This window comes from Dysidea avara, chromosome 2 (assembly GCF_963678975.1).
Source record: "Dysidea avara chromosome 2, odDysAvar1.4, whole genome shotgun sequence".
In the NCBI taxonomy this organism is placed as follows: Eukaryota; Metazoa; Porifera; class Demospongiae; order Dictyoceratida; family Dysideidae; genus Dysidea; species Dysidea avara.
Genome location: NC_089273.1, coordinates 14,735,940 through 14,756,180, shown reverse-complemented (window position 1 = coordinate 14,756,180; position 20,241 = coordinate 14,735,940). Strand labels below are relative to the sequence as shown.

General features: G+C 36.5%; 1 protein-coding gene across 1 annotated transcript in view; it reads right to left on the bottom strand.

Moving 5' to 3' along the window:
* Window positions 1-563: 563 nt before the first annotated feature.
* LOC136246677 (low-density lipoprotein receptor-related protein 1B-like) overlaps window positions 564-20,241 on the bottom strand; it is a 169,954-nt gene continuing 150,276 nt past the window's right edge. The window contains exons 17-19 of the mRNA XM_066038225.1: window positions 14,654-14,758; window positions 6,324-6,393; window positions 564-1,066 (exon numbers count right to left, since the gene is read on the bottom strand). Of these exons, the coding sequence (XP_065894297.1) occupies window positions 729-1,066; window positions 6,324-6,393; window positions 14,654-14,758 (513 nt within the window). The 3' untranslated portion in view covers window positions 564-728. The remainder of the gene's footprint in view (window positions 1,067-6,323; window positions 6,394-14,653; window positions 14,759-20,241) is intronic.

Below are 20,241 nucleotides of genomic sequence, written 5' to 3'. Positions count from 1 at the left end.
TACTGATTATCACCTTATTTTTGTGTTAATCAGGAACCTTAGTACATATCTCTTTGATGATAATAACATCCCATAAATTACATTTTATAAAAACGCACTAAATTTTTACTAATGGTACACTTCCCTCCAGCTCACTTCACTGTAAAACATGCCTATATATTATATGTTAAAAAACAAAATGTTTACAGAACAGGCTAATATTAATAAGTACAGGAGTGCATTGTGATTACTGCAAAAGACATGATCTAGGACCCATTTTCCTTATCCAGTACAGCAATCTACTAGCCAAATGCAAGCACAGATTATAGTTATAGTGTATTCAACAGTAGCAATGCAAGATGAAATTGCATAAACCATGTGTTTTTTGAGACTCTGATAATTACCACTGTCACTTGATGGCCAAACAGGAAGACAAACCTTTCACAATAATAGGAGGCACCATGATGTAGCATCCTATCACAGATCTATAGAGGAGCCTTCATCCAAAGAAAAATTAAACAATAGTGATAGCAAATGAGCAACTAGCTACACACACCTTTAAAATAGTACAAAATTACTGCATATAAATCTATCAGCAAATTTATTATAATGTGTGTGGAAATAAACTACATTCAATCAAAAGTACAGGGGGAGCAGTTAGGAAAGTAAAACACACACTTAGCTACAACACACAAATAGTAAACTACAGCAAAAACTAGTTACAGTCTACTGCTTAGTGACAGTTGCCACTACTTTACGTTGGCATAAACTGGTTTGTCGTTCTTAGTACCAAAGTAATGCATGTCATAAGATGGATTTGGTTGTATAGTAGCCAGAGGATCACCTTGGTATCTGGGAGACTGAACATTTTCAGGAAATTCATACACGTCACTGTCTTTAGCAGTAACTATTGGTTTAGCACTTGTTGGTACTTCATCTTCAGAAGCTGCCTGCTCTTTTCTTGTCCTTATCTTGTACACAATGTAGACAACCAGCAAAGTAAATGCAACTGATAGAAGTAATGTCACCACAAAAGTAATTCCGACTGCTGCACCAGTACTTAAACTGTCATCTGAGCTGGAAGAACCTGTGTATTTTGGAAGTAACTGTATCAATATCACCATAATATATGTAGCAACTAACATGTCTGCAGCATATTTAACAATGCAACACACAAAATAATAAATAAATTTGTCATAATTCCATGTAATTATTAACTGATAAAATTAGTAGAGATCCTTAATCTCCCAGCATCTATTTTCCCGTACATTTTTTGAATCTAATTGAAAACTTTTTTTGTACCTGGATGGAAAGTGTTTTGTCTAAACACCCTTTTTTATCAGTTCAGTAACTTCGTAGAAAAGTTAGAAAAAATTAATTTCCATATAAGGAACAATGAATTGCCATTTATACCATTCTTTCTTGTGCCAATGCATAACCTTATTCTTGTCATAATATATAATATATTAGGGCTGGGGGATAGTATGATCATGTCGGAATATAGGGATAGAATCACTATCGGTATCGCCTATGGTTAGAAAATTTATTATCGGACAGTAATTAACATGTCAAAACATGTAGATATTGATGCAAAATGCCTTTTAAAATAATATTTGGGAGTAAAAATTAGTCTAAAAAGGCTGTTTGTCTCTTAGTGAAAACATATCCATAAGTAACATACCTACTTGCATATCTCTTTGAAGGTGATAAGTAGAATTTTCACTATCGTTGTGCTTTAATCTATCGTGAACAGTGTCTTACTATTGTTTGGGCATTGAAAAATCCACTATCGTCCAGCCCTAATATATATCCTTATGTCTTCTGCTTGTAGCTAAATGCTGTGGCTATCCAATGAAACACCAAAAAATCATTCCCAATAAATCTACCATACTTATGGTAAAAATTATTGAAAAGATTTTTTACATTTATACCTATCACAATCTTAAGTGGATTATTCTATGATCACACCAATGTTCTCAATTGGTCACTGGACAGTAAAGAACTAGTCCTAAAAATTTTATCATAGTTGCTTAATATGTTTAGGAGATATAAAGCAATATGTGAAACGATAGTGCAATACTAGGGATTAATACCATACCTGTTTCACTGCCCATACAAAAGTCTCAATAGTAGCAGTGAAATTTATGCCGTATTTCACTGGTAGCAGTGAAAAAGTTGTAATTGCAATTTCATTGGCTAGAATTTATGTTAACAATGTAGCGCCAATTAGTGTTGATGCGTTGCGTACATAGCAACGCTAATGCACAGCATGCGTATATGCAGCGAGTATGGTATTAACTGGGAATAGCATGGGTATTCGCCTCGTGAAATTTATCTCCATTTCCAATACAACACTCGTGGTATTTATCCCAAATTTCACTGCTACCCATGCTATTACTAGTACAAATTCGAATATTTTGAGAATAATTGATGAAAATTCATGACTATTAATTGCATAATACATATACATGATTTGTTTTTGTAATTACATTGTAAAGTAGCCAATAAAATAACAGAACCACATAAGCCTTTTAAGTGTAACAAAAAGTGATATAATGAATAGCCAATCAAATCAGCTGAAAACAGAAACCTTGTAAGTACAACAGATATTGATATTTAGAGTAGCCAATGATACCATATGGCTCCAAATTTTCGTAGCAAAAAAAATCGTATTTTTCGTAATTGCACTGTAATTACGAAAATTTTTATCACGAAATTTTCATGTGCATTGAAATCGAGCCACCGATAGTTAAAGCACGAGGCTTGTGAGGGTTTAGTTTAGCTATATGATAGTGTTGGTGTAAAAGGAGTTTGTTAAATACCATCTCCAAGTAGGCTACCATCACATGAAATTTACTATTATTATTATTAGTATCATTATTATTACTCTTCGACCTTAAAATAATGTTCGACGTACTACCTGTCCAGTCGTTTTTGGTACACTTAATAACCTCTGACACAAGTATGACGCTTTTTTCTCAGTACTCATCCATCCACTAAGCATCCGTGCTTCTTGTTTTGTCTTCACAAGTACTCTACTTCGCGACAATGTAACTCGTGTTCCACATATTACCGTAAAAGCACGTACGTGCAACGTCACGATTTTTTTAAAAATTACGAAAGGGCTTGAAAATACGAATTTATTTTTACGAAAATTTACTTATTGATGAAAACATGGCATTTTACAAAATTTTTATACTACGAAAATCTGGAGCCATGCGGTAATTGCTGGCTTTGAAGCCTTTCAAGTGCAACAATGATGATATAATAATGAACCTATCAAATTGGAACCCTTTCAAGGGATAGAAGAATAATGCCATCGCCTGTTAGAAGTTAATGGCCACACAGACATGCATAGCTATGTAGTACAAACCATGAAGGGTGATCACTATGTGATTAGTAGGAAATCAGACACATCTGAGTGCAATTATGGAATAATTGTATTATACTCGTAACAGCCAAAATTGCATTCAGCATACATATTATCTGAAAAATTCTTGAAAGGACTTCTAAATAGGTAGTGGTTGATTATGTCAGCATAATTCAAGGCATATTAGGTAACTGAAAGCACCAAGCATAATGACTGCATTTTGGACATATTTCAAAAAGGAATTAAAACGTACAATGCATGCACCCTGAAAGAAAGCAAATAATGACAGCCATAGGCGGTGGAGACGGGGGGGCCAGGGGGGCCATGCCCCCCCCCCCCCCCCCCCCCCCCCCCACTTTTTAGGACACTGTTTGCAAGAAAAGATCGAGATACTCTAATAGAACAGTCAGGATCTAAATACTCTAATAGAGCAGTCACAGTATTCAAAGAAGCAGTGTAGCAAATTACTTAGCTGTGTATGTGTAGTTATAAATAAGGAGATATAATTGGTGGAGAGCAGCAGGCTGTGACCTTTTTTTTTTGTCTTCAACTTACAGCTGGCCTGGCCCCCTCACTCTTTGGCCTCTCCACCATCCCTGATGACAGCAATACATATTATTTACATATTTAAAAACACTAAACATTATTCACACTTTGCAGAAATAAGATCAAAATACTCTAAAGAGCAGTCGTTTACTTTGGGACTAATATACTCTAATAAATCAGCCCAGCCAACACAATTTTGAATTAGTTAGATTTTTGAGTACTGTTCAAAAGCAGCCGGTGCATACTTTAAACATTGCTTGAATATTGTCAACATAAATCCTTTAGTAGAACAATGACCTACAGTACAGTATTATGTGACTGGGTAACTCTATCTAAAACTGCAAATGGAAAGGTTCAATGGACAAATATTTCTCGTTATTATGAAATCATGAAAGTTCTTCACTAAACTAAAATTGATATAGCTACTGTATATTATTCAAAATCCTTTGCTATTTACAATGACATTGCTGGAGTTCTTCAGGACGTGAGCAAATTTTTCTGCAACTGAATTGTCTATACTTGTGATGACATCCTCTTTATATAGTCCAAGGAAGTTGACAAACAATTTGTCTCTGCTTCACATCATACAGTATCACTTTTGTGTGTTTTTAAACTCCATCTCACATTGTAGCCCCCATTTTATTACTATTATATTGGCTTCCATAAATATACATGGTGGCCATGTAACTGTTAGCAAGGAAGAACTTGATACAATATAACAAGCATCACAGTATATGGTTACAAGTAGATGCAGTTCAGTATGCTCAAATATGCACTTTCAACTAAGAAATCACTATTAGAATTTTTAAAGCTAAGAATAACAAGAATAATGTCTTTGAAATTAAATATCAAAAACGGAAAAGTTTTATGGTGAGTAGGCCTTAATCATGAAATTCTCCCATGTACAGTGCTTCAGCATTCTACATACATACATTAGTAGTTGATTCTGTATGCTGTTGAAAATACAAATGGAGCTGTCCATGTATTGCATCACTAATAAGTTGTGCTCCCAGGAAGGAATAATAGGTGAGAAATAAAATGAATGGAGATTAAAAAAATTATGTATTTGGTAGATCTATTGGAATTGTGTAAGTAAACACTCGTTGTTTTGTTACTATATAAACCAAGCAAAACTTGGACACCTCATACTGTATGCATATTAAAAATGTTCATATAGCTTGTAATTTGTAGGATCAAAAATAAAGAGCTAACTTGATGTTGTGCATACTGCGATACTTATGTATGTACTGTATAAAAACCAAGTGAGTACCTTCCAGTTATCCCTATGCAATTAATCAATATTTATACATTGAGAGTTTATACAGATGCTGCCTGTATGCAAATATTTATCTAAAAGGATTTTAGTTGATATACATTTTATTTTGTAATTCATGAATTATTTGATACTTTGGTAATTATGTTACTATGCACTGCTATGTAAATCAAACAACCACTTTAAAGCACAAATTAAATACAGAAGCAGCTTCTTAACTGAGTGTTTTATAGTCTGTATATCTTGATTTGTATGGAAATTCACTAGAGAAAGCTTTGAGGCTGCTCTTTGTTTTCGTTTTGTGTGAGTACTTTCACTTCATTATTTCTGTTAGCCTACAAAGCTCCTACAGTCCTACAATTTTTGAGTTTTCAGTTGTTTAAACTGGTATAGGCCATTGTAGAACATTTTCAAGACATCTCTTCACCCATATTTCAAACTGCCACAAAGCTCACTTTAAAGCAAAATTTACAGTACAGCCTGAATTTCACACTGCTTACATGCAAGAAAGACAAAAACACAACAGACACAGATTTGTTTAGAATTTCAGGAAACCAGGTAGCAGAAGGGTGGAGTAATTACAAGTGACTACAGTACATACTGTATGTACATCGATTGAAGTATGTATGTACTGCAATACCTGTACATACTTTTACCAAACAAATTTTAATATTTGCCATGTGAATATTGCACTATACAGTACATAGTTCATCCATTATCTGGCCATCAATTATCGTTAACTGAACTGGAGTTCTGTTAGAGCATTTTGACTGATATAAATGTATGAACTTTGTTTATCCAAATTTTACCATTATCCAACACACTTAGGGGACAATGATTTGGATAATGGAGAGACTGTTACTTATGTTGTGTAAAACTTTCAAGTAGCTTTGAACACTCTTTTAAACTAGACAATCAAGTTTAAGTTTACATGCTAATCAAACTGTGGAACAATCTTCCAGTTTTAAGGCTAGTAATGTAGAGAATTCTGAGGAAACTAGTTATTATTCTATTTTTGTGTCAGTACATTATGAAAGAAGAAACTCATAATAAATAAATAAACCATACATACACCATTTTAATGGATATTGTGTATTTTGTAGGGTACACACACAAAATGCAAAGAAGTCCATACAATATTAGAACATTTCTTACCACTTTCAACAGTACTAATTCCACATGATGTATTGGTTTGTTGAGGATTATAAATATTGGAACAAATGTCCTATTGAAACAAAAAATCTTGTTACATATTGGCTATTTGTGTAGACTAGTTTAAGTGGGAAAGTCCCTACTTTGGCACATTAGCTATTATTATTTTGTTCAATGCCAAAATGCCAAAGTAGGGAATTCCCACTGAGCTATGCCGTAACACCATCATTCATCTCTTGTTTCACTACTTTTTATTGCTATGTAGATCCCTATTTCATTTTTAAATTTACATTTTAAATTACTATGATACTACAATAATAATATAAAAACTAGATTTGTAATGTTTATAGTTACTCAAATGGAGCATTTAATGAATTACATAGGTAAGCTGGAGTATAGCAACAATTTAAAATGATAAATTTAAAATTGTTGATTAAAAAATGAAGTATGCAAAACAAGATATATGAATGATGGTATCACAACACAACCCTGTGACAAAATCCCTACAATGGCATGTAAAAATAACTTTTTTGTTCAATGCTAAAGTAGTGAATTTCCCACAGGACTGTGTTGTAAAAACCATCATTCATAATTATATCTTGTTCACAAGTTTTTATTGCTTGAATCTCTACTTCATTTTTAAGCAATAATTTTTAACTACACTAGTTTGTTTCATTGCTTTGTGATAGCATAATATACATGTGTGACTGTTTTATTGGAACATTGAACATGGCTGTTGTACTGCTTTGTTAGTTTGTCTCAAGGTGGCCTCAGATGATGGGCTTAAACAATGTAACAAGTTGGAATTTTCAACTAGAGTAGGGACCATAGCACATCTATAAAAAGTGCTGAAACAAGTTGGAGTAGGCACGATATTAAATCACAGTAAAACAATAAGAAGTGTTATATCCCTACTGTGTATTCCCATTATGGTAACTTGAGCACAGTAGGGATCAAGACACACGGTAGTGTGTTGTGCGGCCCAAGAAGCCGGCGTGCCACCCGTGAGTATATTAACAGGAAGAAAGAAAACGCAATTTTCACACCTATGTAGCTCTGTGATCCCTTATCCGATTGGAACCAAATTTGCTAGAGAGGTGCCGGCCAGCACGGGGAGTCTACACACCAAATTTGAAGAGAATCGCTACAGCCATTTCCGAGATACGAGCGAACAACATTTCGTTTTAATTTCTTCGTTTTTTTCTTCTTCTACTTCTTCATTTCGCACACTTGGCAAAATCCGCCATAAAACACGAATGCATACTCGGATCGGGCTGAAATTTGGCACACTTAAAGGGCTCATTTAGGCGGATCTCTGTACCAACTTTGGTAGGAATCCAATGAACATTCACGGAGTTATGACCGATTATTTGCGTAAACTAAGGTCGAAGGTCTGTCACGCCTACAGGGTAAACTACTTTGAGGAATCAGTTGAAAATTGATATGTAGATGGAACAACCATCGTAGGAGTGCCTTTTTGTGGTTTGAAAGGAATCGGGATAAAGACCACGGAGATATTACACAAAACCCGACCTGTGTCAAAATTACGCGATCGATTTTTATGAATAAAAATACTATTAGTTTTCGTGTCTATCAGGCAAACCGCTTAGAGCAATGAGCTGAAAATCAGTATGTAGCTGGAATAATCATCATAGAAAAAGTCCTTGCAGTAGTACAGAAGAATCGGATTACAAACCACTGAGTTATGATTCGAAAGGCAACTACGTGTAGCAGATGCGAGATCGAGATACTCTAATAGAACAGTCACCCTAATAAAGCATTCAGCTGCATTTATAATTTACTCAATTATATTACATTGCAAGTTATTCTGTAGGGAATTCAGCTACAAACAAGTCACCCTGTAGTCAGATCAGCCAGAAGAAGGTACCTAATAGAGAGTTCAGCTACAAAGAAACCATCATGTAGAGAGTTCAGCTCAAACAATTTGCCCTGAGAGAGATCAGCTAGAAGAAGTTACCTTGTAGAGAGTTCAGTTACAAAGAAACAATCATGCAAAGAGTTCAGTTACAAACAAATCATCCAGTAGAGAGTTCAGTTAGAAACAAGTCATCTTGTAGCGAGATCAGCTAGAAGAAGTCATCTTGTAGAGAGTTCAGCTACAAAGAAACCACCATGTAAGAGAGCTCAGCTGCAAACAAATACCCTGTAGAGAGTTCAGCTAGGAACAAGTCACCCTGTACAGAGATCAGCTAGAAACAAGTCACCCTGTAGAGAATTCAGCTACAAACAAATCACCCTGTAGAAAGATCAGCTAGAAGAAGTTACCTTGTAGAGAGTTCAGCTACAAACAAATCACCCTGTAGAGAGTTCAGCTAGAAACAAGTCACCCTGTAGAGAGATCAGCTAGAAACAAGTCACCCTGTAGAGAGTTCAACTAGAAGAAGTTACATTGTAGATAATTCAGCTACAAAGAAACTACCATGTAGAGAGTTCAGCTGCAAACAAATCGCCCTGTAGAAAATTCAGCTACAAACAAACCACCCTGTAGAGAGTTCAGCTACAAACAAGTCACCCTGTAGAGAGATCAGCTAGAAACAAATCATCCGGTAGAGAGATCAGCTAGAAGGATAACCTTGTAGAGAGGTCAGCTACAAAGAAATCACCCTGCTTCATCTTTTCTTCTTCCTGTGGTAAAGAAAAAATGATAGGTTAAAAAAAGCCCTAAAGCCGACCATAGACCGGCTTTGGGGTACATAAATACAAAAAGAAGTGAAATCTAATCCAAAACAGCCAAGCTGCAAAAAAGGTGCGGCCCTCAGACAGGCTATGGTGAAAAAAGATGTGAAATCCAAGGTGGTGGCCAATAAAATGGCTGTGATGGTAAGTTAATGGTAAAAATTTTAATAATGACAATTCAGGTGAATTTTGTGCCAAGACCAAGTGGCACCAAATTCACCTGAATTGTCGTTATTAAAATATTTACATAAAACACAAATGCGTACTCGGATAGGGCTGAAATTTGGCACACTTGAAGGGCTAATTAAGGCGGATCTCAGTACCAACCTTGGTAGGAATCCGATGAACATACACGGAGTTATGACCGATTATGTGCGTAAAATAAGGTCGAAGGTCTGTCACGCCTACAGGGTAAACCCCTTGGAGGAATCAGTTGAAAATTTATATGTAGATGGAGTAACCATCATAGGAGTGCCTTTTTGTGGTTTGAAAAGAATTCAGGTAAAGACCATGGAGATATGACACAAAACCCAACCTGTGTCAAAATTACACGATCGATTTTTATGAATAAAAACTATTAGTTTTCACATTTACCAGGCAAACCGCTTAGAGCAATGAGCTGAAAATCAGTGTGTAGCTGTAATAATCATCATAGAATATCCTTGCAGTAGTACAGAAGAATAGGATTACAAACCACTGAGTTATCATTCGAAAGGCAACTACGTGTAGCAAATGCGAGATCGAGATACTCTAATAGAACAATCACCCTAATAGAGCATTCAGCTACGTTTATAACTCACTCCATTACAGAATTACATTACATTGCAGGATATTCTGTACGGAATTCAGCTACAAACAGTTAATCTGATAGACAATTCAGCTACATGCAAGTCACCCTGTAGAGAGTTCATCTAGAAACAAGTCACCCTGTATCAGCTAGAAGAAGTCACCTTGTAGAGAGTTCAGCTACAAAGAAACCATCAAGTAGAGAGTTCAGCTGCAAACAAATCACCCTGTAGAGAACTCAGCTACAAACAAACATGCCCTGTAAAAAGATCAGCTGGAAGAAGTTATCTTGTAGAGAGTTCAGCTACAAAGAAATCACCATGTAGAGAGTTAAGCTGCAAACAAATCACCCAGTAGAAAGTTCAGCTATGAACAGATCACCCTGTTGAGAGTTCAGTTAGAAACAAGTCATCCTGTAGAGAGATCAGCTAGAAGTATCACCTTGTAGAAAGTTCAGCTACAAACAAATCACCTGTAGAGAGTTCAGCTACAAACAAATCATCCTGCAGAGAGATCAGCTAGAAGAAGTCACCTTGTAGAGAGTTCAGCTATAAAGAAACCACCATGTAGAGAGTTCAGCTGCAAACAAATCCCCTGTAGAGAGTTCAGCTAGAAACAAGTCACCCTGTAGAGAGATCAGTTAGAAACAAGTCACCCTGTAGAGAGTTCAGCTAGAAGAAGTCACATTGTACAGAGTTCAGCTACAAAGAAACTACCATGTAGAGAGTTCAGCTCCAAACAAATCACCCTGCAGAGAACTCAGCTACAAACAAATCGCCCTGTAGAAAGATCAGCTAGAAGAAGTTACCTTGTAGGGAGTTCAGCTACGAACAGATCACCCTGTAGAGAGTTCAGCTACAAACAAATCACCCTGTATAGAGTTCAGTTGCAAAGAAACTACCATGTAGAGAGTTCAGCTGCAAATAAATGACCCTGTAGAGAATTCAGCTACAAACAAATCACCCTGTAGAAAGATCAGCTAGAAGAAGTTACCTTGTAGAGAGTTCAGCTACAAAGAAACCACCATGTAGAGAGTTCAGCTGCACACAAATCAGCTGTAGAGAGTTCAGCTAGAAACAAATCACAAATCAGCTGGAAACAAATTACCCTGTAGAGAAATCAGGTAGTATAAGTTACCTTGTAGAGAGTTCAGCTACAAAGAAACCACCATGTAGTGAATTTAGTTGCAAACAAATCACCCAGTAGAAAGTTCAGCTATGAGCAGATCACCCTGTTGAGAGTTCAGTTAGAAACAAGTCATCCTGTAGAGAGATCATCTAGAAGTATCACCTTGTAGAGAGTTCAGCTACAAACAAATCACCTGTAGAGAGTTCAGCTACAAACAAATCACCCTGCAGAGAGATCAGCTAGAAGAAGTCACCTTGTAGAGAGTTCAGCTAAAAAGAAATCACCATGTAGAGAATTCAGCTGCAAACAAACACCCTGTAGAGAACTCAGCTACAAACAAATCGCCCTGTAGAAAGATCAGCTAGAAGAAGTTACCTTGTAGGGATTTCAGCTACAAACAAATCACCCTGTAGAGAGTTCAGCTACAAAGAAATCATCATGTAGAGAGTTCAACAGCAAACAAATCATCCTGTAGAGAGTTCAGCTATGAAAAGATCACGCTGTAGAGAGTTAAGCTAGAAGAAGTCACCTTTTAGAGAGTTCAGCTACAAAGCAACCACCATGTAGAGAGTTCAGCTGCAAACACATCACCCTGTAGAGAATTCAGCTGCAAACAAATCGTCCTGTAGAGAGACCAGCTAGAAACAAGTCACCCTGTAGACAGATCAGCTAGAAGAAGTTACCTTGTAGAGAGTTCAGCTGCAAACAAATCACCCTGTAGAGAATTCAACTACAAACAGATAACCCTGCAGAGAGTTCAGCTAGAGTCAAGTTACCCTGTAGAGAGAATCCTGCAAAGAGTTCATCTACGTACAAGCAAATCACCCTGTAGAGAGTTCAGCTACATTTTAATTCACCCAGTAGAGGGATCAGCTGCAAATTATCCTGTGGGGATTAATTGACATGTAATAAATATACGCTCTCTTTTTATATTATGAACTCTTGATATATGCATTATATATATATATGTGACCCTATTTTGGAAAACCATACATCTGGGCACATTGGCCAATTTTGTTTTTTATAGCTACAATGAAGCACTGAGTGGTTTTCTACCTTGTGTGAAAATTTTGTGACGATACGTTGAAGCATTCCAAAGATATGGCCAATTTACTGTCTAATACATTACAAACTAACTTTTCATTATCAGTTTATAGAACTGAATAGTGATTAGATGTGACAAATTGATGACAAATCACTTTGTTGACAAAGATCACCATTCTTACAATCTAAAATTAATGAAAAGAGATTCTTGAGAGTTTAATCATGTGTTCTTTGTGCTTTTTCTCAATTAAATCACTTGTAATATTGTGTAAAGACAGGAAAATGTTTGGTTTGGGGAACCCAATTTATAAGTTAATTGTTGTCCCACACATTGTGAAACTACTACATGGTCCGATATAATTCAGTATATCTCCTAGATAAAAGAAGCTATGGGTGTGAAATTTCACAGCAAGAAGGCTTGATATTGTTTTATCAGAATATGTAAAAAAATTAATTTTAAAAAAATCACTGAAATTTTCAATTGAGAATTCCCACAAATTTTGCATGTGCCTAGATGTATGGTTTTCCAAAATAGGGTCACATATAATTTGTACATTTACTGATAAAATCAGAATGAGTTAAAGTATTTATAAAATCTGCTTCATCTTTTTCTTTTTCCTGTGGTAAAGAAAACTATACAGGTTAAAAAGCACCAAAGCTGGCCATAGGCCGGCTTTGGGGTATACAAATACATAAAGAAGTGAAATCTAATCCAAAAAACAGCCAAGCTGTAAAAAAAGAGTGTGGCCTTCAGAAAGGCTATGGTGAAAAAAGATGTGAAATCCAAGGTGGTGGCCAAGAAATGGCTGTGATGATAGGTTAATGGTAAAAATTTTAATAACGACAATTCAGGTGAATTTTTGTGCCGCTTGGTCTTGGCAAAAAATTCACCTGAATTGTCATTATTAAAATTTTTACCATAAACCTACCATCACAGCCATTTCTTGGCCCCCACCTTGGATTTCACATCTTTTTTAACCATAGCCTTTCTGGGGGCCGCAGTCTTTTTTACAGCTTGGCTGTTTTTGGATTAGATATAACACTTCTTATTGTTTACTGTGATTTAATATCGTGCACTACTCCAACTTGTTTCAGTACTTTTTATCAATGTGCTATGGTCCCAACTCTAGCTGAAGATTCCAAATTTTTCTGTGTACTTGTTTGTTAACTTTTTGTAAATGATCATTATGATTGGTGAACCCACGCATACCACATCTGAAATGGAGTCACGTGCCCCAGCAATATCAATTATCATCTAAAAGGTGAAGCATCCATAACGCTTCGTTGTTTGCTATGTTCAACCCATTACACAGCAGTATGAATCAAGAACTGTTCGAAAAGCACCTCTGCAATCAAAATAGCCACTACAAAAAATATGGATGATTCCGTTACGAAGGGAAGCCATCACGTGCTACCACCAAATCAACACTTTTCGCTGTTAGCAAAGATGAATGGGACACAAAGGAGGACACTGGTAAGTCCATGAAGAATGCATTGTACATACTGCAGTATGCCAGAAAGCACCAGTCGGGCCGAAGCGATGTCGAACAGTGAAAAAATCAAGCATTCTTAGCCTTAGCCATATCGAGTTACGCTTGTCTGAAGGGATCAGACAGTCAGTCAGTCAGTAAAAAATTCCGTTAAATAAATTATTTTTAAAATTCCGTAGCAACTTGTTGAAAGCATTTCGGGTTGATCTGAAAGCTGTTTTGGGTTTAATTTTACCCAAATAATACTGCCTCATCAACGTCAGGGAAATTTGAAGCTGTTTTTGGGTGATATTTTTCTGTGAGCCATGCCTATCCCTTTGTGGTCCCTACTATACAGTTACTGTTATACTGTAAGATAAGTGATGTGATCTTTCCATACTCAATTTTCAATTTGGTACCAGTAAGAGGCATGATACTGTACAATATACAATAGCCATCATGTGGTGCTACCACAAATCGACACCTTGCACGATCAGCAAAGAACACAGGAGGACACAAGTAAGTCTCTGAAGCATGCATTGTATGTATGGCAGTATGCCAAAAGCACCTGTTGGGTGGAAGTAACCTCAAACAGTGAAAAATTAAGCCTATATGTATGTAGCCTTAGCCATTATTGAGCTGTGCTTGTCTGAAGGTCAGTCAGAATTTTTTTTTTCTAATTTAATAGTAAGTTTTTGGAAGTTGTACTGAAGGCATTTTTCAGTTTGGTTATACCTTAGTAACCAATACTGCCAAGGTGCCGTGAAGGTATTGTGAGGCTGGTTTTTGGTTGATATTTTTGGCCAAAAAAGCCCAAACCTTTATGATCTCTAACAGTACTATTGTACAATATATGATACAGTACTATCTCAGTATTATCACACTGTGTATGGTAAGATATTTCTATGATAGCTTTTATGGTGTTATTTTGAGAGGCATGCATCAGGGAGATCTCTACAACTGTATGAAAAAGTGACCCATGAAACAAAAGACAGGCTGAACATTGACTGCAGAAATCTCTTGAGCTTATACATCTTAAATACAAAATGAATGATACACAATGTAATTACACTGTAAATACTGGTGGATTGTGGTATAGGGTGGTATTATAATGGATTATAATGTTCTTAATATCAATTAATTTAATATAAAGCTAACTTTGGTTACAATGAAAGCTGTTTGTGGAAAATAAATAAGTACTTTGCTAACCTGTGCACATTCTGGATCATCACAGTTCAACTTCATGTCAGCATATCCATCACCATCACTGTCTCTACCACACACCACACCATTACCAACAAACGGAGGTTTACACTGTAATGTGATTTTTAAAAGTGTTGAAAACAAACCACTGTGTTTTCATACAAAATTCCTTAATTTAACTGTGAAAATCTTTACAGAAGTTCATTATAGTTATACTCATGCTATGCTAACATCACTATGAAGGGGTTCATTCTATATGTTACACTCTTATTATATCGTAGTAAATATTGTTGTTGTAAAGTAATAATATACTTACCTAGAGTAAGTACATAAACAGATTTTGATATTGAATTCATCACCTTTGCAACTGATTTTGTCTCTTTTGCAATAGAATTTGTTACTGTACTTTTGCAATAAATGTTGTTACCTTGGTAAATAATTAGGTACTGTTTCATTATTAATGGACATTATGCCATCAGGTGTGCACCTGAATTTACATCACTGTAACCACTAAAGATCTGGTAATTCCAACTTCACACAGAGATGGATATATACCTATATAACTTACTGACTTCTGTCTTGGCTTGTAGAACAAACAATCATTCATGACAAATTCTAATGTAATAATGCTTAATTTATTTCAAGTTGAAGCATGCCAAATTCGATTGCCAATGAATCTTATTGCAAAAGCAACAAATTCTACTACAAAACAATTCTTTTGCAAACAGAACAAAGTCAGTTGAAAAGATGATGAATTTTCAATGGCAAAACCAGTAATAATTGCCAATTCCTCATAATTATGATAACAGATTAACTACAAACAGTCTTAACAAAATCTTGCTTGTATTTACATTGCATTTTATACAATAAGGATACTGTACGCTGACTACGTTAAGGATACTGAGATTATATTTAACTTTCCAACAAATAGGATAAATTATAGGTTGCATGTAGACTATGGAATCACCTACCCAGGGGCGGATCTAGGATTTATAAAAGGGGGGGGGGGCTAACTCAAGGTACTAATCTCTTGGGTAGAGGTGTGCAAAGCACACTTCCCAGTATGCTTTGCATGCTGGAACTAGAGGGGTCTGGGGGCATGCCCCCCCCCCCCCCCCCCCCCCCCCCAGGAAAATTTTGAAAAATAGATGCTAAAATACTGCAATTTAGAGACATTTCCACATAAAATTCATACCTGTAGATATTTTATATACTGCCTTTAGATTATAGGTATGGCTCTCTGAAGCATTTTGCTAATGGAAAAGTTTGGGTAGGTACAGACAACCAAGTACATGATGCACAATTGCACAACACTGAATAAGTGCAAGTTAGAATAAGAATGTTGAAAGTGGAAAATTTTGAAATTTGAACAATACAAGATTGAATCTGAGAGCATTTTCTATGGAAATTGTGTACCTGAATTAAGTATTGCCATACATATTAACTAAACAAGTATAGATGCATGAATGAAGCCCTTTAAACAGACCAATGCACTTCATTGTATGTATAAGTGTAGGTAAATTTGGAAAAATTCCATAACAGAACCAACTACATGTTTCCAGTGAATGTTCTATTAGAGTAGTTAACTGACTGCTCTATTAGAGTATCTCGATCTTGTACACCTCCAATGTTGATCTGGGTCCTTGTTGCATAAACTTTAGCATAAATCCACTGATAATACCTTGGAAAGATGTTTATAAGGTGGTTTTATGAGTATTTGTATTATTAGGGATCATATAATTATGCTAAGACAAAATTTCATTATAATACTCAGCATATTGATCAGGTAAAGCCTAAATATGAAGGTAGGGGGGAGGGGGGGGGGGGCTTCAGCCCCCAAAGCCCCCCCCCCCCCCCCTGGATCTGCCCCTGCTACCTGATCACCTTGTGGAACTGATCATGTTGATACTTTCAAATCTTTACTATTACAGTTACTTGCATGTAATTTATTAAGTTTATTAATGTTTAGTTTGTTAACTAATCATGCAAATTATACTGGTGTTTGAGGTTTGTACATAATAATAATAATAATAAACGCCAGGCACCCATATATTGCACCAACTAAGTAAAGACTGTAGTAATTACTAACTTACAAACAATCAGAAGCTGACTATTGTAATTATGAACTTTCCTTAAGTTATCAGCACAATGTATATATTTTACATATGTGTAAAATAAACTGTATATGTAAATATTATATGTATATATGTATACATATTAATAGAAAAGTAGTTATGTGTCTTCTTGGTTTTCATATGTGTTTTCATGTTTGTACATCAAGACACACGGTAGTGTGTCGTGCGGCCCAAGAAGCCGGCGCGTAACACCCGTAAGTATATTGACAGGAAGAAAGAAAATGCAATTTTCGCACCTCCGTAGCTGTGCTGCCTTGACGAAACAAGACGATTTTGCTGTGGACACTCCCTCCACCTTCAGCGCTCAACACTCCAAATTTGAGCGAAATCGCTTCAAGCGTTCCCTAGATATGCGACTTCAAAAATTGGCTTAGTTTCTTCGTTTTTTTTTTCTTCTTATTTTTCTTCCTCTTTTCGCACACTTAAAAAAACTGCTATAAAACGCGAATGCCATATCTGATCGCCTTGCAACTTGGCACACAGAAGGGGGGTATAAAGGCGCATCTCTGTACCAACTTTGGCTGGAATACGATAAACAGGCAAAGAGTTATGAGCGATTATTCACGAAAAATAATACCAATATGTTGTCACGCCTACAGGGTAAACCGCGTATGGGAAGAAGTTGAAAATCGGTGGGTGAATAGGTTATTTTTTTGTGGTTTGAAAGAAATCGAGCTAAAAACCAGGAAGGTACAACGAAAAAACCAACAGTATGTAACAATTACGCAATCGAGATTAGCTAATAAAAAACAACTGCTTGCCACGCCTACCAGATAAACCACTTGGGGTAATGCTTTGAAAATCGCTGTACAGATGGAGTTATCATCTTAGAAAGGCTCTTCAATGGTGTAGAAGAATCAGACTTAAAGCCACGGAGTTATAACACGAAATCCAACTTGGTGTAGCAAGTGCGAGATCGAGATACTCTAATAGAGCAGTCATCCTAATAGAGCAGTCATCCCAATAGAGCAGTCACCCGAAGAGAATTCAAGAGATCAGCTAGAAACAAGTAACCTGTATAGAGATCAGCTACAAACAAGTCACCCTGTAGAGAGATCAGCCACAAACAATTCACCCTGTAGAGAAATCAGCTAGAAGAAGTTACCTTGTAGGGAATTCATGCAACTATAGAAAGAGATAATTCAGCTAGAAGAAATCACCTTGTAGAGTTCAGCTACAAAGAAGCCACAATGTAGAGAGTTCAGCTACAAACAAATCACCCTGTAGAGAGATCAGCTATAGAAGAAGTTAACTTGTAGAGAGTTCAGCTACAAAGAAACCATCATGTAGAGAGTTCAGCTGCAAACAAATCACCTGTAGAGAGTTCAGCTACAAAGAAATCTCCCTGTAGAGAGATCAGCTAGGAGAAGTTTCCTTGTAGAGTGTTCAGTTACAAAGAAACCACCATGTAGAGAATTCGTTTACAAACTAGTGACCCTGTAGAGTCATCAGCTAGAAGAAGTTACCTTGTAAAGAGTTCAGCTACATAGAAACCATTCTGTAAAGAGCTCAGCTGCAAACAAATCACCTGTACAGAATTCAGCTACAAACAAATCACCCTGTAGAGAGATCAGCTAGAAGAAGTTACCTTGCAGAGAGTTCAACTACAAAGAAACCAACATGTGGAGAGTTCAGCTGCAAACAAATCACCTGTAGAGAGTTCAGCTACAAACCAATCTCCCTGTAGAGAGATCCGCTAGAAGAAGTTTCCTTGTAGAGAGTTCAGCCACAAACAAATCACCCTGTAGAAAGATCAGCTAGAAGAAGTTACCTTGTAGAGAGTTCAGTTACAAAGAAACCAACATGTAGAAAGTTCAGCTACAAACTAGTGACCTTGTGGAGACATCAGCTAGAAGAAGCTACCTTGTAGAGAGTTCAGCTACATAGAAACCATTCTGTAAAGAGCTCAGCTGCAAACAAATCACCTGTACAGAATTCAGCTACAAACAAATCACCCTGTAGAGAGATCAGCTAGAAGAAGTTACCTTGTAAAGAGTTCAGCTACAAAAAAACTATCATTTGGAGAGTTCAGCTACAAACAAATCACCTGTAGAGAGTTCAGCTACAAACCAATCTCCCTGTAGAGAGATCAGCTAGAAGAAGTTTCCTTGTAGATAGTTCAGCAACAAAGAAATCACCCTGTAGAGAGATCAGCTAGAAGAAGTTAACTTGTAGAGAGTTCAGCTACAAAGAAACCATCATGTAGAGAGTTCAGCTGCAAACAAATCATCCTGTAGAGAGTTCAGCTACAAAGAAATCTTCCTGTAGAGAGATCAGCTAGGAGAAGTTTCCTTGTAGAGAATTCAGTTACAAAGAAACCACCATGTAGAGAATTCGTTTACAAACTAGTGACCCTGTAGAGACATCAGCTAGAAGAAGTTACCTTGTAAAGAGTTCAGCTACATAGAAGCCATTCTGTAAAGAGCTCAGCTGCAAACAAATCACCTATACAGAATTCAGCTACAAACAAATCACCCTGTAGAGAGATCAGCTAGAAGAAGTTACCTTGTAGAGAGTTCAACTACAAAGAAACCAACATGTGGAGAGTTCAGCTGCAAACAAATCACCTGTACAGAGTTCAGCTACAAACCAATCTCCCTGTAGAGAGATCAGCTAGAAGAAGTTTCCTTGTAGAGAGTTCAGCCACAAATAAATCACCCTGTAGAAAGATCAGCTAGAAGAAGTTACCTTGTAGAGAGTTCAGTTACAAAGAAACCACCATGTAGAAAGTTCAGCTACAAACTAGTGACCTTGTAGAGACATCAGCTAGAAGAAGCTACCTTGTAGAGAGTTCAGCTACATAGAAACCATTCTGTAAAGAGCTCAGCTGCAAACAAATCACCTGTACAGAATTCAGCTACAAACAAATCACCCTGTAGAGAGATCAGCTAGAAGAAGTTACCTTGTAGAGAGTTCAGCTACAAAGAAACCATCATGTGGAGAGTTCAGCTACAAACAAATCACCTGTAGAGAGTTCAGCTACAAACCAATCTCCCTGTAGAGAGATCAGCTAGAAGAAGTTTCCTTGTAGATAGTTCAGCTACAAACAAATCACCCTGTAGAGAGATCAGCTAGAAGAAGTTAACTTGTAGAGAGTTCAGCTACAAAGAAACCATCATGTAGAGAGTTCAGCTGCAAACAAATCACCTGTACAGAGTTCAGCTACAAACCAATCTCCCTGTAGAGAGATCAGCTAGAAGAAGTTTCCTTGTAGATAGTTCAGCTACAAACAAATCACCCTGTAGAGAGATCAGCTAAAAGAAGTTAACTTGTAGAGAGTTCAGCTACAAAGAAACCATCATGTAGAGAGTTCAGCTGCAAACAAATCACCTGTACAGAGTTCAGCTACAAACCAATCTCCCTGTAGAGAGATCAGCTAGAAGAAGTTTCCTTGTAGATAGTTCAGCTACAAACAAATCACCCTGTAGAGAGATCAGCTAGAAGAAGTTAACTTGTAGA